Source organism: Anomalospiza imberbis, chromosome 3 (genome assembly GCF_031753505.1).
Source record: "Anomalospiza imberbis isolate Cuckoo-Finch-1a 21T00152 chromosome 3, ASM3175350v1, whole genome shotgun sequence".
In the NCBI taxonomy this organism is placed as follows: domain Eukaryota; kingdom Metazoa; phylum Chordata; class Aves; order Passeriformes; family Viduidae; genus Anomalospiza; species Anomalospiza imberbis.
Window position 1 is genome coordinate 105,800,593 of NC_089683.1, and position 19,697 is coordinate 105,820,289.

At 47.1% G+C, this 19,697-nt stretch overlaps 1 protein-coding gene across 2 annotated transcripts in view; it reads left to right on the plus strand.

Annotated features, from left to right (window-relative positions):
* The window catches only part of SLC24A3 (solute carrier family 24 member 3), a 116,032-nt gene that overhangs the window by 6,806 nt on the left and 89,529 nt on the right, over positions 1-19,697 (plus strand). For both annotated transcript variants that reach the window (XM_068186299.1, XM_068186300.1), the window contains exon 2: positions 11,179-11,316. In XM_068186299.1, coding sequence (XP_068042400.1) covers positions 11,179-11,316 — 138 coding nt within the window. The remainder of the gene's footprint in view (positions 1-11,178; positions 11,317-19,697) is intronic.

Genomic DNA, 19,697 nt, shown 5'->3' on the forward strand with positions numbered 1-19,697 from the left:
CTTTTATGGACTCTTTTGGCTAACATAGAATGTCATCTGCCCATAAGCCTTGCCTGTGGGAAGCAGATGGTCCCCAGGTCCTGGCTGGGACCTGGGAATGGCCTGGAGGAGAGGGGAGCAGGGTGTGTCTCCAGCTCTATCTCATGCCCCACATTGTCCTCGGGCTCAGCTCTGCAAGCCCAGGGCACGGGTCCTCTGTGAGTGTATGTTGGGAAGGGGAAATACCTTCTTTTAGTAGGAGAAAAACCCTCCTGGGCAGAAAGGAGTGTCAGATGGGGTTTGGAGGCATGAATTTGATTGTTCTGGGACATTACTGTGCCAAGCTGCTAGCCAAGCAGCCGTGTAAAGTGGCAGGGATGCACAGCCTGGCCTGACCTCGCTGCTCCTCTGATTGTGTGCACAGAGCTTCAGTTCAGGGCTGGGTTTGTGTCCACTGGCAGTCAGGCTGGGGATCAGGGCCTGACTTGCAGTGTGTGAAGTGCTGGAGTCCAGTTCAGGTGGTTACACCACCCCTTCCTCACTCTGGCCATTCCTCAGCCTCCAGTCCTGCCGGGGGAAATGGGGTGAGCAAGCGTGTCTGCAGACTGTGAGGGAGGGAAACTGAGGCACGAGAGAATTTGCAGGGTTCTCCAGGCTTGGGAGCAACAGGTACCCAGGTGAAGCTCCGTTCCCCAAGTGCTCTGCCGTGTCCCTGTGGATTAGCCCTGGGAAGTGTGCCTGTCCCCTTAGTGGCTGAGGGATTGCAGCGCACAGCAGCAGGCATCACCTATCCAATGAGAACTGCAAACAGATTTAATGGTTTGATTGGGAAAGAGCTTGCTGAAGTCCAGGAAAAGAATCTTTTTGATATGCAAGCCAAAAACATGCTAACTGAGCTACAAACAACTGAAGGGTCTGCTATTAAAATCATCCTTATTCAGAGATAGACTCAACTGTTTTTTTTTCCCTAAGATGGCCAGAACATCCTGTAACATAAAGCAGGAGGAGAAACGAGCCTTACATGGGCATTCCTTTTTCCTCTGACAAGACCTACCCTCCAATTCTCAGTGCACCTCTGCATTGTAGTTGATTTGTATATTGTTGAGAGGATGGGGCAGAAAGAAACTCTTGTAAAAGAGCGTTGCCTGTGCTGAGACAGTGCAGCAATTCACTTCAGGGGCAACCGGTCCCAGCCAGCGGCCACCATACACAGCTTGCTTGTTCGGCAGGTTCCATCAGCTGTGCTCACAGCAAGGTGCTGCTGGCTCTGTGCTCCAGCTGGGACACCAGTGGCATGGCAGGAGAGGCAGGCAGCACTTTAAAACACCCTCGAGTTAGTTAACTTTGCTGCTGGCTGTTGACAGAGCAAAACAAATTGAGTTTCATGTTCTTGCACTAAATCAGAGGAGGCAGCAAATCAAGCTTGTTCAGAAGTGGAGGAGTTGTCCAAGAAAGTAACTGAGTAATGTAAAAGCCTCTTGAATGAAGAAATGATCCAAAGGGAGGTTGCAGGGGTGCCTGTCTCCGTAGCAGAAAGGCTCCAGCCCTCTGAGCATCTTTGTGGCCTCCTCTGGACTTGCTCCCACAGGTCCATCCATCCTTCTGGTGTTGGTGGCCCCAGAGCTGAACTCCAGGTGGGGCCTCACCAGAGCACAGCAATATTTTAAAAGCTTTGATCATAAGGGTATTTTTAAAAAATCCCCAAAAACCAAACCAGGCTTTTTGTTTAATTTTATGAAAACCATGTACTGTCCAAGGAAGCATGAGTTCTCTTCCCCACACTCAGTGTCCCTCGAGTGCCCCTCAGGAGTGGGGCTGCGTGCAGGTGGCAGAGCTGCTCGGGAGAGGGAGGCTGAGAACCCAGGGCTCTGGGGCTGGCATCTCAAATTGTTTAAATTGGCTGTGGTGGCACAGTGGCAGCTGACACCAGCTGAGAATCTGGACAGAACAACTTGTCCAAGGTCACCTCACGGGCTAATAGTAGAGCGCTGAATTAAACCTGGGTCTGCAGTGTCTCACTTCAGGGTAAATAAAGAATAAAGAGCTTCTTGGAGGGTCTGCCTGTCTTAAAGCCTTATAAAGAAAGGATAGCCTCAAACACTTGATTCTGGTATGATGTGGAGTACCATCCTTTTGTTCCAGGACCTCTGGTTAAAAACAAAAAGGTTTTTTCCCCCTCTATAGTATTATTTATTTCCTTAAAAGACTTTGTAGCATTCCAGGCTGGCTTCATTTCTCAGAGGAGGGCAGGGGTGCTACCGTGCTGCTCGGGACTGGTACCTGCTGCCTTTGTGCCTGGCTTTTCCAGCGGGTAGGGAACATTCCCCAGATGGAGGAAGTAAGAGTGTAGGTACCAGTTTGGACAGGGATTGCATCCACGTTATCTACTTGTAGGGGCGTTTCAGGGATTTGCTAAGGAGCCTCTACAAGCTACAAGCAAGTGCAAAATCTGCTGAAGCCAGGGATAGTTTTTGATAGTTCTCTGTATTGATCTGTGGTGATTTATGAGAGCTTCCTGGATGTGTCCACAGAGGCTTTACTTCTTTTTTCTCTTTCTCTTTCTCTTTCTCTTTCTCTTTCTCTTTCTCTTTCTCTTTCTCTTTCTTTTCCTCTCCCCTCCCCTCCCCTCTCCCTTTTTTAAAAAGTTTTTTCAGTCACCATTGTCTTGGTTTGGGTATGGGAGAGAGGACGGGAGTTTTGTTATAATTCAGGGTCTGCAACAGAGGGGCACAAGGCTGAGCAGCTGCCTCTTGCTGAAGGGATCCCAGGACTGATTCCCTTCTGTGGGACTGGGAAAAAGGACCTGGAGGCACAAAGCAGAGTGGGATGAGCAGGACCTCCCTGCCCCGTGAGGCTCTGCCAGCGCTGGGGCTGGCACCCATGTGCTCAGTGATCTTGGGCTTCACAGCCACATCCATCAGCAGGGAAATGGATGTCGTGGAAGGGATCTGTGGCAGGACAAGATACTTTTTCCAGATAGCCCAAGCTGGCAATTTTAACTGCAATGTGCCTGGCTCCAGTTCTGTGATTCCCAGGCTGCTTGGCCACGAACCTCTCTTCCCTGACTACCAGATTTATTTCTAGATATGTTTGCTTACTCCTAATAAATATAAGAAAGAGATGTCCTGAGGCTTATATATATATTTGTTTGTAATTAAGGTAGGATTAATTGCTTAAAATTCTGTATAAGGGCCTGTTATGAGATCAGCAGATAGGAGCATGGGAAAAAATATATAATGAATACATTATGTTATAAATAATGGACACAGCCGGTGTACTGGCATTCCCGAAAGGTAATAGCTCTTTCAATATTTAATGAAGTGGGTACCTGAGGGAAAACACTCTCTGTCACTAAGGTGATTTTCAGCTTGGCTTGGGGACACACAGATCGGTCTGAAGGAGGGTAGTAACCCCTGTGCAGTGGAGGGCACTGTTTGTGATAACAGGAGTGTGGAACCAGGCTTTCCACAAGGACACTTGGTGGGTGCTCTCTCCTGCTCTCAGAGCCCATTTGCCTGTGGCTGACTTGTGGCAGCTCCAGACCAGATCCATTTGCTGGCAGGGAACAGGACCACAGGCACCCTGCAACTTCTGGAGCACCTTGGTCTCCCATTTTAATTCCTGGGAACCAAGTTGTATTGGTGTCAGGAACTCAGCTTCATGGGGAGGAAGGCACAGCATCAGTTACAGGCTGCCCTTCAGCATGTTCTTGGTACTGACAAGAGTAATCTCAGGGGTTTTCTGAGCAGATGCAGGAAAAGGGGAATTACCAGCGCTCTCTCTCCGCCTGGCCTGGGTTCACACCTCTGTCCCCAGCTGCTCATTCACAATTCCCAGCTCCTCCACACTCCTGTCCCACTATATTTTATTCCTGTCCTTTCACTCTGTCTGCTGCAGCTCTGCACTGCCTGGTGAGGGCTGGCTGTCAGTCAATTTTCCCGAGTGTCACCTCATGTTAGAAGTGCTTTCAGGCAGCAAACCCAGACTTGGTTACCGAACAGTGGGGTTAAATACCAGAGCCAATGTCTTGTCTAGGGCTGAGACTTGTCTCCGTTCCCCAAGTGCCTTTCCAGCACTGTGGAAGCAGTAAATAACAGCAATTAAGCAAATACAAATTACAGATTCATGTGGTGGTGTTGCGGGGAAACACAAGGGGAAAGGAGATGTAAGGCAAAAGGACAGGAGAAATAGTCTTTTTATCCCTCATGCTTGTTTGCTTTTACACAAGATCCAGTTATTTCATCATCTTTTGTGGAGAAAAACATGAAAAAAATCTCTTTTGTGATGTTTCCCCTATCATCAGAGATACCAGAGTGGGAGCCAGGGCTTACAACAGTCCTTTTTCCCTTTCCTTTCTTTCCTGGGAGGGGTGGCTTGTTTTTAGTGCTCCTTCCACTAAAGCATGTTGCTCCAAGCCGTGTCCAACCTGGCCTTGGACACCGACAGATATTGTTCAGGCAAAGCTACAAGGGTGTCACTTTTCAGTTTAACTGGGATAAAGTCATGGTTTCGCCTGGTTTTTTTTTTTTTTTTTTTTTTTTTTCTTTTTGGTGGAAGAGCTGCTATGTTTCTTTTCCCAGCACATTTTTATGGTATTTTCAGACTAAATTTAATTCTGCGGAATTCTATCTAGCTCGAAGTGTAAAAGAGAGCAAACCAAAATGAAAAATTTTATTCCACTAAAACATTTCATCTCACCCAAAACCGTCTTTCCTCCCACTGTGTCAGCCCAAAATTAGGAGAGAAATACATAAGTGTCGGGGATGGAGCAGTGACAGTTCAGCTCCCGAGCACAAACCCCCCAGTCAAACCCCAGGTATTCGCCCCTGTCACAAGGGCTTGAAATACAGTTTGTTTCTTCACTGCTTTTAAAAAGATAAATGCCTTCTCCAGAGAGTTAGCTCTTCGTGTAATACGTTACCCAATCCTTCCGAGAAACACGGAGAGTTTCCGAGAGTCTGCTAACAGTGAGGCTCTCAAGTACTGCTTTTCCAGCCTTGTAAGGTCATGATTGCCAGGTTCAGGCAGCCACAGGATCTTGGAATGGTATAAAAAGTAGCTCTGTTAGTGATGGAAAGTCAGCTGGAGATTAATTCATTGCTGCTCTTTTTTTTCCTCGCTGTCTACCATGAAGAAGGGAAATCGTGATGGATGGTTTTGATAGAGATGACCCAGATGTGCAGCCACCTGTAGCACACCCTTACTGCTGTGAATCCTACCTTCTGTGAGCGGGGTTTTCTAGTGAAGTGTGGGAAAGGGAGAGAGCAGGGGGTCTGGATGTGCTTTAGGATTCCCTGGCATCCCTCACAGGGAGCAGGGATGAGGGCAAGGTGCATGGGAAGGAGTTCGGTCAGGGAGAGGAGTTGCCTCAGGGATGTGTTGGAAAGGGGAATTTGCTCTCCATCTCCCTTTTCTGCCTCTGAAAATTTCCTTTCTGTTTATTTGGGGCAGGGGGGGAATGCTGACGCCCGCAGCACGTTAACGTGAAGGATAGCACTTCATCTACTCCTGCAGTTTTCCTCTATGACAGCCATAAGAGGAGGAGGCAAAAGCAGTTTTCTGGCCAGTGTTAAGAGACTGTCCCATCCTTGGGACAAAAAGCAGAAGGAACAGGCAGCAGCTCTGTCAGGGGAGACGTGCTGTGCCAGTGAGCTCTGGAAATCACGCTGGGCAGTCCACGGCTGTGAGGCACAGAGATCGTGTCAACAGTGCCCGGACTTTCCACTCGTGCCAGGTGAAATGCTGATGAGATGAGAGTGGCAGTAGGGAATGAGATATCCCCGAGAAACCAGAGCAGGGAATCGGGCTCACAGTACTTAGTGCTGTTGTACAGACCAGTGGGAAGCTGCTGCCTTGAGAATTTTCTGAATTTGGGCAGGGTCACAGAGGTATGTCCGTGGTAAAAATGGGGAATTTATAGAAGCATGAAAATATTGTCAGGAGAAGTAAAACCCTGTTTACTTTTGAGAGGAGCCGAGTCACACAAGGCTGTGATAGGGAGAAGTAAAAAGTGGTATTTTTTACCAGGTGCAGAAGCATTCCTTTTGCACTTAGGCGTAGATCAAAAAGAACGGAATGGTCAATTTAGTGGTCAAGCTGATACGAATACTAAAGAAAACATAAGTTTCTGCACAAACTGGTAATGAACAATCATGGAAGCTTGGAATAATCACATATCCAGTAACAGTTTTTTGGCACAACACAGTAGGGAACACAAGACAGAATTTTATCTTCACTTAACTAAGCTTAATCCAGCACTCTTTGGGATGTAGGAGCCAAGGATTTCTTGGGGACTCTCTTCATCTCTTGCGGGGACACTTTTCCATCCCCTGGGCTTCGCTGTGTGAGGTGGTGCAGGGACTTCACCTGGAGCTTGATGAGCAATGAGTGCATTTCTGCTGAGCGCTGCCTGTCCTTGGAAGTTCCTTTGCTCTCAGGGTGGAGCAGAGGCAGGCCCCAGCAGCATGCATGTGGAAATTTCACTTCTAGAGGTTGGGCAGCTTTTCAGAGTTAAAATAAACCAAAAGTCACATTTTGCTGTTGCCATGAGAACTGTGGAGCTGTTGTTGGACCTTCGGAGTGTGCTCTGCCCTCCCTACTCCAGCTGGGCTTTGTGGAGAGAAGTGCTGGGCTGGGAGGGGCAGAAGCTTTGTGGGACCCTCAGCGGGCTCTTTGCTTCCTAGGAGGGAGCTGGGGAGCCTCCTTGGAGGTGTGTGGGAGCTGTAGGTGTGCCTGAGGTTTTGTGGGGGCTGTGGGTTTTTTTCTGCTGGTGTTCACATAGAAAATACGTGGGAGAGTGTGTGGTGAGGGGCTGTTGGTGCAGGGACCCTGCCCTGCTTGGCTTCTGCCTGCAGCTTGGCTCTGGCCTCCGTGCCTCACTTGTGAGTACAGGTATTATCAGCAGTGTGCTTTCCCTGCCCTTCTGCATGGCCAGTGTGCTTTCCCTGCCCTTTCCATGTAGGTCAGGATGCCTGGAAATACAGCTTTGAAATCAGGTGTAAGGAGCCGGCTGCTTGTCACAGCCAGGTGTGGGATTTCTGGGGCTTTTGTTGTTTGGAATTTTTTTTCCCTGAGGATGCTATATTTATGGTCCTTGCTGCTGATGATTTTGGAAGAAAAGCATCTCCCAGATCAGCCTAGGCAAAGGGCTAATCCATTTATGATGTGTTTATGTAATCACAAGCTCAGATCCTGTGGTGGCTATCTGCAGTAGGTCTGATGGTGCAGGGGCTGGCTGGACATGTCCCCGAGGGTCTGGGGCCAGCAGCCACAGGGATTCGGCCATGGGAGGGCAGCTGTGGAGTAGGGTTGCAGCTCATTCAGCTGTGTGCTGATTGAGCTTCCATCAGGGCTCATCTCTTCTGTCCTGAGGCCACCACACTACTGCTCTTCACCTGTGCACTGGCTTATGAGGAAGCTCGTGCTTCTTCCAGCTTTTTTCTTGCTTTGAAATATTTCCCTGTTGTATTAACTGCAGGAACATTTCAGGGAGACGGAGATAATTCAGCTGGTTGTGAAACCAACCATCCAAAACCCAAAGCTCCACCATGAAAACAATAGATAAAAGGGACAGATGAGAGAGGAGGAAGGGCAAGCATATTTCAGAAAAGCTGTGCTGTTTTTGGCTCTGACCAGCAGTTTTCATAGAAAGTAGTTTATTGTCAGTGAGAGCTGTGGATACCTGCCAGCTCTCCTGGGCAGCAGTGCTTTTTTTTTGCCAGAGAAAGGCCCTGCCTGTCAGGTCTTCCCTACTCCAGCCCCTGGCCCATCAGCTCTTCCCTGTTCCAGCTGGCTGCTCATGAGCACCTTCCATCTTTGTTGCCTTTCTTCACCTCAGCATTGTTGAGCCGAACACTCCACTGCAGTGGATGAGCTGCTTCTCCTCTTCCAGCTCTGGATTTGGGTGCTCTTGTCTCATTTGGCTGCTTGGACCAGCTGTGCAAAGGCCTCCCTGTCCCGTGGGACCTCCACCTCCACACCAGCCTGCTTTGTGCCCTATAGGAGCTGAGTGTCTGCTCCGAGGTCTTGCTGCTGTTCCATCTTGATGGGGTTCCTGTGCCTTGCTTGCTGCTGAAAATAAATGCGCCTGTGAGATCAGAGTGCAGTTGGGGAGGATGGGGATGTTGTTCGGCATTGTAAGGTGGTGTTCTTCATGCTGGGAAGTGCAGCCAGGATGAGTTTGGCTGTGTTTCTGCAGCACTGAAAGTTGTAAACTCCAGCCAGAGCCATCTGGAATAGCGTAAGGAGCTCCTGAGCTCCCATGTGGAGATCTGGGTCACACACGGAGTTTTTCCAGGAGTTCTGAGCTGTCTGATCAGTTCTTTTTTCCACTCCACCTCATTTTCATGGCTCATAAGTGGAACAGGTGAGCAGTGTTGCTGGAGAGGCTGTGCCCAGCAGGCTGCCACCCCAGCCTAGCAGGGACAGGAACTCCCAGCAAGCACACACTTGTGTACTCCCTGTCTTATGGAAAGAGACGCAGCTACTCAAAATGCACCGTCTGCATTGTCTTAGTTCTGTTATGAAATGCAGAGCAGGCACAAAGACAGGGAAAAATGACTCATGTGCTTATTGTCCATGGGAATATCTCCGGGAGGAAGCGCCAGTAAAGCTCTCCAGAACCTGGGTTCGGAGTGCGTAATGTAAAACTGGTGCTGGGTAATTGTAGTTGTGGAAAATACCTTGTTGCGATGTTCAGTGCTTGAAAATATAATTCTCTCACTTTCAAATATACTATGATACAGAACTTTGGAAAAACTCTTAATTGTACCAGAGCTTTAGAGGATGTCACAGTGATACTTTATAATAAAGCTAGCAGCTAGAACATTGATAAGAAAAGTGTTCCATCTTGCTTGCCCAAAATGGCACTGTAGCTGAGGCAGGATGTTTAGCAGTCTTTACCTCTGCTGAGAAAATGAAAAAAACTCTTTGTTGTGGTTCCCATTAAAAATCATCCAATCCTGAATAACTACAGTTGAGAAGGAAAACTGTTAACTTTCTTTTTTTAAGTTTTCCTGCTTTTCCTTGGGAAGAAGAGTTTGGCCATGGTGGTAGTAGCCTGGCAGCCCTGCTGTGGAATTTTGTGGCTGAGGTGATATCCCTGGTGCTTGTGCCTCGTGACAGCACCTAAAGCAGGGCAGGCCTTGAGCAGCCTCCACCACACCACAAGGAGACTGGTGCCAGCACATGGGGAAACCACAGGGACCCTCTTATGTGTCACTGAGTGTCCTTGTTAGCAAGGTTAAAATCTCCACGTGTCCCTGTTTTCACAGGAAAATCCTTGGAAGGCCAAAGCTCTGAAAAAGATTCATCTCTAACTTCTATTTTCTATTGCTCTGTTGAGTGAAATGTGTTTTAGAATGGAGATGCCCTAGGTAGGATGTTGGGGGTGGTGGGGTGCAAATTCTGCTGTGGGACAGCTGGCCCTGCTCAAACCTGAAGGTGCCAGAGGACAGCTTTTCCTGGTGTCAGTCACCGCATCAAGCTCGGCCGTGGACCAGGTCCACCGCTATTTACTCTGATTTTTGTCAATGCTGGATGTAGCCTTTATAAACAATCCTATTGCCAAAATAAGCTTTTCCCCTTCCAAAGTCACCTTAAATGACATTCTTCTTCTTTACCCCTCGCTTGGAAGAGTTTGCCATCCAAGAGAGGCAGAGGTTCTGCCGGAGGTCTGGGGCCGTGGCAGTCCCTGTGTCCTCCGTCCCTCATACCATTGCTCCATGCAGTGACACAGAGAAGCCTTGCCAGCTTGGAAAAGAGTTCCTCTGCTTTGAAAGCAGCTTGTATGTGGAACTGAAACTGCTTTGCTAAGGCTATCAAAGTGTTTGTTGTTAGAGGAGATCCCTGATGCTGCATTACAGCCTGTGCTCCTTCTTGGAAATGCAGCTCGCTTATATCAGCTTAATCTTACTGGTGCTTACAGACTAAACTGACAAGCAAATTCCATTCTCTTAACATTTGTAAAACATTGAAAGGACAAAGTGCTTGAAGCTTCAAATGATGATATTTAGTTTACCAAGGTAAATGGGTTTTTTTTTGCTTAGAAAACAGGGGTGCTTTCAGGCTGCCCGTGCAGCTGTGGCTGTTCCCCCAAACATGCACCCATATGACTCCTGCGTATCCTGAGAGCATTGCTCCCAGTTACTGCTGGTGGCCTGGGATGCAGATTCCCAGGCAGCCCTTTCCCAAACATACCCTCCTAGTGTGACATGGAGTGGCCTGAGCAGAGCATGATCTGGGCAAGGCAGACAAGTCTCAGGCTGGACAGCCCTCTCAACTGAATGTGCCAGGGAACCTAACACTAGGGTTGGGACCTGCAGAGAACCTTTTCCTTTGTCCTTAATCACCCTCTGAGACATTGGCCCAAGATTTGAATCTCTATCCCACTGCTTTTTTGCCTGCAATCTGTTTCCAAAGTAGTGGACAAAGCTGGGAATAATTCAGAAGTCTGTCTGAGAGAGCCCATGTTCTCCTTGTTGGGAAGGGGATGAATGGGTGGGAGGAAATGCCTCTCAGATGCTGTTTGTTACTGGAGGGCTGCAAGGTCTCCATTGCAAGAGGGCTGATTTGGTGTGTGGATATCTTCTGGCTTAAAAAAAAAAAAAAAAAAAACGAGTTTTTTCTTCCACCCTTGAATCTGAACCAGCATAGGAGGCGTGGAACTGACACATGAGCATGTTTGTCCAGCTGATTAGGCAGACATGGCATGTCCAGGGCTGACCAGCCTTGTGCCAGGAATATTGTAGAAATCAGCCAGCTGTCTTTGTTGACATTGCTAAAACAGAGCTTCACTTAGCAGCACCAAGGAAAAGCCAAAGGGGAAGCAGAGCAAGGGTTGAGTCAAAGGTAGTGAGACAAAGTACTGCCCCTTGTGTTCATGGATATTTCTTGTTACTGGAAGCGTGGAGGTGTGGAAGTGAGTCAGAGGTGTGTTCTGACTTCAGTCAGATGGTGCTGGGTGGGAAAACAGAGATGCTCTCCTAGGATGGACTTCAGAAACTATGGAAGAATGCACATGGCTCCCGTGGGATGGGGAGCTGCTGGCTGCATCCCATTCCAGTGGGCTTAGAAACACTGCCTTTTTAAACCCAAGGGGCCGTGCTATTTTTAAAATGCAAATGTTTTGTCTGCTTCAAGATGTTCAGGAGCAGAATCAGGAGTTGCCTTTCCTCATGTATTACTGCTCTTTTCCTTCAGGTTACGATGCCCTGAGCTATTCTGTGGAAAATGGCGACAAGTGGAGCGGGCGACAGCTCCTGCAAGCACGTGAGAAGAACATGACTGACTTTCCAGAGGATGGGGGGCAGCTCTACATCAGAAACTGCACTGAACCAGGTAGGAATGAAAGTTGCCTCTAGCTCCTCAGGCCTTCCTCACATCTGTACTGACAAGACTTACTTATTTTTAAGTCCATAAACGCTGCTCTTCACAGCAGAGCTTGGATATAATTTCCTCAAGTTTTGGGGAGAAGAGGGGAAGGATTTTTCTCTGTTCTTCAGGACTAATGTAGGTTATGTGCCCCAGGAGAAATTCTAACAAATCCAGTTCTGGCTGCACTTTTCTGCCTATAATTTTTCCTCTGCCATAATCCTTAATAACATTTCTGGACAGATGGATGATTGTGGTCTTTTTTAGACAGCAAAAACTGGTACAAAAATTCTTCTTACTCAATTTTTGCTTGTTTGCATAACTCTGGCACAGTGCAGACCCAGTCTCGCAGCTTCACATCAGCACTGGCAGTAATATTTTCCCCCACTGTGCTCCGTAGCTCAGCACCTTCTGTCTCACCATTGCAGCTGTTCCTGCTGCCCTCACCAAATAGAGTGGTCTGTAGGAAGCATGGGAGATTTTATTTGTGATGTGTGGGTTTTTGCCCCCCTTTTTTTTTTTTCAGAAAGTAGAACAATAACTACTGAGTACTCTGTATTTTCTCAGAAGAGAGAAAGCAGAAATGCAGAAATACTTAGATATGTGAAATTACTGTTTCCTCTTGAAACTGTCATGATGTGACATTCCGTAGTAGAAACTGATGCAAAGTACTGCAGAAAGGAAGTGACAGTAACAGAGTTAAGGTCCTGCCTGTGGTTTTGTCGATTTTGTTTGGATTTGTCATAGTGCAAATGCAACTAACTTTAAGTAGTGTTAAGTACTGTTGAGAGGTTAAGTACTGTGTTAGTGTTAGGCCAGGTGGCAGTCAGAAGCATTTGGGAGTGGGACACTCCTAAAATGCAGTGTCTGTGAAAGTTACCTGTTGAGCTCTGCGGGCTGAGGATGACCTGCAGGATGCTTCAGTTCTGCTGCTCAGCAAACAAGTGAGTAAAAGAGCTGGCAGAAGGGCATGGGCACATCAGCGTTTTGTGAATGACAGTGGTGCTGCCTGTGATTCTACAGCACAAGAGGGCAAAGTGGTGTTAGCTGTGCTTTCATGTTTGAAAGTGTGGTCAGGAGTAGGGTGGCTGAAATCCTGGCACAGCCCTGACAGCAGGAACTGTGGCTGTTAGGCAGAGCTGAGGGAAAGCTCGGTCCCACGGCCCCAGGGCAGCACAGTCCTTCCCTTGGCTGTGCTGGTGCTGGATCAGGCCCCAGATGGTGGCACAGCAGTTGGGGTTTCACCGAGCACGGCTGCCTTTGCCTTCTCCAAGGGCTGCTCGGGGAAACTGGGGCACTTTGTGGTGCTGCTGAGCATGATGCATGAGTGCTGTATAACCAAACCCTGGGAGCCCCTTGTGACCTGGGAATCAGCAGAGCTCAAACCTCCCTAGCATCCCCACAGCACCATGTGTGTCGGCCTTCAGGTGCTTCTCCTTCCCTTGAGCAGGTATCAGGAGGGAAAGGCTGCCTGAAAAGGGGTTTTTTCCTGATTACTTCCCAAGCGAGCCTGTATAAACACCTTGCAGCTCGGCAGAAGTGGGTTGTTTAAGAAAGCAGTTTTACCTCATCTGCTGGTGGAGGGAAGTGAAATGCCTCCTGTTGAAATGCGCTGTGGTTTTTTGCAGTGCTTGGCTTCTGTGCTATGTTGGCAATAAACACACCTTGGCATGCTGAAGGGAAGATCTGTGTTTTTTAGCTGCTTGGGTGATTGCAGGCTCATTTGAATGCCTGCCATGACATTTGCCAACTGCTACTTTCATTTCCTAGTGGTTTATCCAATGGCCTATCTAGTATCATTTCATCATCAGAACTGCTCCACATAGTAGGGGTTTTGCTCGCTTTGCCTTTGCAACAAAAACTGTAGAAATATTAAAGTGGTGAGATGGACTGATTCCAGCCTAAAGACCATTGTTAGGATTTGTTTGTTTGTTTGTTGGTTTGTTTGTTTGTTTTTTGACCTATTTCTGAGAAATGCCCATCATGGGCTCTGGCCTGGTCCTGTGGCTGATGGTGGTTGTGTTGAGTGACTGTGGAAGCAGAGGCACAGAGCAGCCTGCTATCTTTTCTAAGGAGCCTCTTGTCTCTTGCTGCCTGTCCTCTGAGTGTTCAGCCCTGCAGTCAGAGCTGCCTGTTCCCTCCCTCTTGGATCTTGGTGGCTTCTCATGGCAGTGTCTACTGTCAGACAGCAGATGCTCTTCTGGCCTCTCCTACCCATCCCCTTGTCCTTGTGGTATCCACATGAAGGTGTGTGGAACTAGAGATGGACAAAAAAAAAATGGACAGTTTATTCACTGAAGCAGTGACACTGTTTAAATGAAACACTTGTGATTCTGGGCCATGTTTGACAGTTTTAGCTCATGCAAAAGATGACGAGGAAAGAGTGAGAATTACTTGTGTCAGTTCAGGCAAAATATCATTTACTCACGCAGTTCTGTTCAGAAATGTGATTCACCCACTGGAAGCCAAGAAAAAGGATTAAGCTGGTTTAATGTTGGGTCAGGTCCCCGTGCTACCACATTCAGAACTCAAATTGCACTGGAGCTTGCTCCAAAGCTTGCTCTTATTTCAGACATGGTTTATTAGCTGCCAGAAGGTGACAGGCTCTCGGGCTGTGTCAGGATGGGATGTCACATGTCTAGAGGTTCAGGTTGGAGGGGGTGGCCGAGGTCTCGGTGGCAGCCCTTGTTAGCTCCTCACCAGACTGACATATGCTTCCTCTGACAAGCTGTCATTGCCTTCCTTCCTCCCCTGCTTTAGTGCTTCTACTCCCACCTCAGAAAGGCTGAAAATAAAGTAACAGCCCTGCTTAAGTGTGCTGTTTTAAAGTCATTATCAGTAATAGCAGGAAATACTTGGTTGATGCAGGAACAAAAAGATCTCTCCCTGTATTCATTTAGACCCTCAGGCGTAAAAGTGCTTAATTTAAACAGCCAAAGAAGTTTTTGTGCAATTATTTTTTACATTTCTTAATCTTATTTCAAAAGCAACTTTCTCCTTTATCAATATTTCTCCGGTGAGTCATAGCTCATGGTAGTGTAATTTGTAGTGCTTGGCTGTGGAGCAGGTAACCCTTGCTGACTACTTACTACTTCAGAGCCCCTTTGGCACTGAACCACAAACCCAAGGCCAGAATCCCAGACCCCCTCGAGTGGAGCTGAGCATTCTGATCTCTTTTCTCTCTTTTGTTTATGCACGTGGTGGGCTTTATGTGGTGTGAGTTCTGCTGGGCTGCCATGCTCAGAATGAAGTCCAGAGAACTGCAGAGTTTAGAAAGGCCTTCTTCCCAAGCAAATACAGCATTCTGTGTGAAGAGTGATTTTGTGTTTTGTTTTCCTTTTTTTCCTTTTCCTCTTTGAGCCTCAATCCAATTGAAAGTTGCCTTCCCTCAAGCAAAATTAATTTTATCCTAGCAAAATGAAAAGTAAAAATTTGTTCCTGCCTAGCAAGTTGCCAAACCTTGCTTTCACTTGGGGGAATGTTAGAAAAATAAATTGCTGTAAGTTTAGTAACAAAATATCCTTGAGGAATAGCAAAAAAGATGTTCTTCTCTCACTGAGCTATAAGTTTGGTGAATTTGACAGAAATTTGCTTGAACTTCTGTTTCCACACTTTGCTTCTGTTTGTCAACTTCAGACCTAAAGGGTCAGAAAACCAGAATGTTAGGATTAAAACCTCAGAAACAAAACCAAAAACATGCTTATGTCTTCTGGGTTCTTGTGCTGGCAGGGAGCCGGGTTCTCCCTTGCTGCAGCCAGGAAGGAGAGATGTTCTCCTGGTAGGGACCAGGGGCTAAGATTTGGTGCTGACTTGTGGCGCCAAGGAGCTGAAGCTCAGGGAGCCCGGCACTGGTGCCCGAGTTGTGTCCAGACACTGGGTTTGGCTTTGTCCCAACAGCTGCACCTCTGGCTGAGAGGAATGTGCAAGGCAGCTGAGGGCTTTGGAGGTCTCCTTGCAGAGCCCATGGCTTCCTTTGCTAGAAACCACAGCGGATATTTTTCCTTTTCTGTGCTGCGCTCTGGACTTGCTCGGAGCTTGGGGTTCGCCTTCTGGGCTGGGCTTTTTTGTGGGACTGCTGGATTGTAGGATCTCTTAGCAATAAGAGGTGGTCACAAGTATTTTCTCTAGGATTTTTCAGCCATCTAAGGGGGCAACAGCCCAAGTGTGGCTGAGTTGTGCTGTTGTGCAGGGGAGCAAGTAGTTGAGCATCATTGCTCTGAGGCAGGACCTGGTTTTACAGCAGGGCTGTACCTGGACAGTGTGCCAAAGGGGAAGCTCAGAACAATTGCTTTTGGCTGGGTACTTGAAAACTCTGAATTGATCACCAAAACCACGCAGTTCCCTGTAAAACAGGGCATACACAGGAGGCCAGTGGTGTTCTTTTTGCTAAATTTTTGCCAGTGCTCCCATGTGATTATGTATGCAGCTCCAAGAGCCATAGTTTCAGGGAGGAAAATAACACAAAGCTTGTGAGATTAAAATCAAGAGGTGGCAGTGGTATTACCCAGTTCATGCTCGGTGTGTTCTATTGCATCAGTGAAACAAAAGGAGAAAGCAAACTCCAGGTTCCAAAGCCAGCTTTGTCCCTACAGTGTGCAGACTGAAGAGAAGTGGTGAGCTCCACAGTGTCTTCCCTGAAAAGCTGCTGTCAGTTTTTCCAGAATACATATCTACCCATGTATCAAACAGATGTAATTAAACTGCTTGTTCTGATGGAAAAGAACCTTGGCTCAGCCTTCAGTGCTGCAGCACAGCTGGGATGTGCACCTGTAGTGTGGGTAGATCTGTCAGACTGAGACTTGTTTGCTCGATTGGTGATGCTCGTGATGAGCCTGTTCCCGTTGTAATTGTTGTTCCTGGTGGAAAATGCAGTGTTATCATGGGCTGGCTGTGCAGAGGGCTCGCCGAGCTCTGGGGGAAGATCAGTGTGTCACGCTGCACGGGGAGTGAGGAACGCCAAAGGTTAATTGCCTGTTGCTACCCAAGAATCATGTTTATAGTCTTGAGAAATAATGGCAAGGGGGGAGGAAGAAAGGAATAATCCTTGTAGGTAAAAAAGAGCAGAACCTGTGCACTTGCTGCTGCCAAAGGCACAGGAGGAGGAGATTTGAGAGTCTGTCAGAAGTGCAGCCCCATCTGCGTGGTAGCTCTCCAGTGGTGGAGTGGGGAATTCCTGTGTCCTTTTTTATGATTATGTTTTCCCCTCTGGAATAATTTTAAAACACCCAGAAATTTTCTTGTTTTTGGATTTATTTTGGCTTTTTTCCTCTGTTACTTTTTTGTTTGTTCTTTGTATCTGGAGGAATGAGGCTTGCTTCTTTGACCTTTTAGCAAGTTTGGGTTACTCCTTTGGTTATTGTATGCTGTGGAAAAGGCAGCAGAGAGGCTTGAAATACTGAAAGGAGACCCTTGCTTCCAAATCTTTAAATGCCTTTGCATTTCAAAGGTGTTAAGCAACTAAGTATGACTTCAGACATGAATAAAAATCACATTGTACCTCCCTGAATTGGGTTTTACTTCTGTGACACTTGAGGATGCCAGGCTGCTGCTGTGCATCACTCTGGTAATCTGAGAAGTCTTCCCTGTGACCTGTGACCTGAATTTCTAAGGAGGCAGTGAAAAAAAAATTGTCAAGTCAGATTTGCTCCTTTCTCTGGGAAGAAAACACACTTGGATTTTCACATGCTGGGCATGGAAAGCTGGAGGGTTTTGGAAGGCACCAGTGGAGGGCTTTGGGCTGGCAACTGGGAAGAGTTGGTGTGGTCCCCTTGTTTGGTGGCTCTGGCTGCCTTGGGTCATTGCTGAGGTGCAGATGGCTGCTCACAGCTGCACTAACATTGCAGTTATTGTGTACCAGATGTAGATGTTCTAGACTGGCCAGATACCAGAATAGTTTTTTTCACACCTGAATTATTCACCTTGTGTGATAAACGCAAGTTGTCCACTTAGCATTTAAAAATATATTGCTGCATTTTTGTAAAATGTCCTGATTCTCCCCAGGAAAAGATGTGCTCCTGTAAATTTTTGGTTGTTAAAAATTTTAGACTTGCAGTACCTAGAAATTTGGGAATGAAGTAATTTGCCTCGGTGGCTGTTGATCCTAGGCCATGTAAAATGTGTGACTTGTTTTTGTTGGGACAGAGTTTGAGGTTCCTGATCAGATCACGTGAATGACAGTGTCTTTCCTAAGCTATTTTAAAGTTTCTCTATGATGCTAGAAGGGTAGAAGGGAGTGAGCTTGATAATGAAGGAAATCAGAACAAGTACTTACCAGCACATGCTTTAGATGTTGGTGTGTCTGTAGTATTTCACAGATCAAACATGAATGTGTAAGCAGGGGCCTCAAGCATTAACTTAAGTTTCAGGGCTGAAAGCTGATGTAGCTCTAAGATCTAGGATAAACCTTTCTTAGAGTTCTGTTTTAAAATTGGTATTTTTGAGCAATTACTGCAAAGGACAAAAAATAACATCTGGCCCCACGTTGCAAACAGGATTTTTGTTGCTTGTTTTTTGGTTCTTGCCGGTAGTTAGTAGTTAAAAATCAAAGGTCCAGATTTTCCATGAATATAAATTATTATTGGCTTCATTGACTTCATTGCATTTACACTAGATTTAAATGACCAAGAATCAAATAAAACGTCCCAAGTCAGGTTTTGATACGGTCAAGATGGAGTTTTTATCATCTGCAATCTGCATTTTAAGCAATGCTTAATTGTGTAGTTTTTATATACAGACACGTGTGTAAATTCACTTACGCATGCACAGAATAATAGTTTCATATATTAATGCTGAAGCAGTTTGATTTAGTGTGCAGCAGTGGGTAAAAGAAAAATATTTAATTAAAATGCCCTTTTTTTGTGGACTGCATTAAAAAGAATTCCCAGATTAGATATTGGTTGCCCATATGTGCAGGTCCTTTGTTATTTCCCTGCTGCTTCTGTTAGAAAATGGAGAGGTGAGTGATTTTTCTTTAAAACTGCTGCCCCCCAGCTCATTGTGTGCCTTTGCTAGTGACCGAAAGTAGTGTCCAGGCAGTGCCACAGCTTTCTGTCCTCACCACTGGTCTTGGCAGTGTCCCCCATAGGCATGAGCCTGCATGAGTATCTGCCAGAAATGCGTTGTTTGCACAGTTGTGGTTGTGCCTCTCTGCTGGAGGGGGAAATACTTAGGAATAAACCCTTTCCTTGGTTTTATATATATATGCATAGAAAAAAGAGGGGTGGGATAAAAGAGAGTGAGCAGTCCTGAGCAGAGTGTTTGTAACCAAGGCCTAGGGTGACGTTATGATGCTTGTATCCCCAGTTTTCTGTTCTGTTTTTACTGGATATTATGTTCTGTGCCTTCAAGACTGGCTCTGAAAAGCGAAGTTTTGTTTTGTTATCAGCCTGCTCCCCTCATGGTCTGCTGGACACAGACGGCGCAGTACATAGTGCTGCTTTTGCTTTTTGCTTTTGCTCTTGCTCCTGCTTTTGCTCTTGCTTTTGCTTGTTAGGTAGTTTAGCTAGGCAGTCTGAATTTTCCCTGGACTGTTTTTCTTTCCCTTTTCTTGGAACCATTTGAACCTGCTCTGGACTGGGACCTGGGGAACACCGGGAGCTTGCACTTTGTGGCGTGCAGCAGCCATTCCCAGCGCCGGAGGGACCAATAACAGAGCGACCACTCCCAGGAGAGACTTTCTGAATTTGTCATTTCTTCAAAGCGGTGAAAGAATTTTGTCATCTGGTGTTGTTCATTTTTTTGTGCTGGGGAATGCTTTGCCTGTTGAATAAACAGGTTTTTTCCACTTGTCTCCAAGGAAATTCTTCCCGAACCAGGTAGGGGGAGGGGCTTTGGGGGTTTGCTTTCAGCGGGGGGGGCTCCTTCTGGAGGTTTTCCCCCTAATTTGCCCTAAACCAGGACCCCCAAGCACCGCAGTGCTCTGTCCTTCTGCAGCTTGGCAAGCTGTCTGGCCCAGGAGAGCCTCCCGGTGATTCCCCACCTCTGCACCTCCAGTCCTGAAGGGCTCTGAGGAATCATGAGCCAGAGGTGCTGTCTTCCCATCTCTTAACTGGCAGTAGAAGAGGAGGAAAGGAGAAGGTGATCATTATTTTATGTTAAAACAGAGATAATTACTGCTATAGAATTTCACCAGAAAACAAAGCAGCAATTAATTATTCATCATCAGAACTCCAGCACAGCTCAGCAGAGTCAGGGTTCACATATCCTGTGGGCTGGGGCAGGGGGAGCCCTGTGCCTTCTCACTGCATGGATGGCTTCCTCGGGAGGAGGCTGCTGCCCACAGGAGCTATCTATGCCTGTTACTCCGTAAAACCTGGCTGCAAGCCGAGTGCCTGATGGGATCCCTGCCT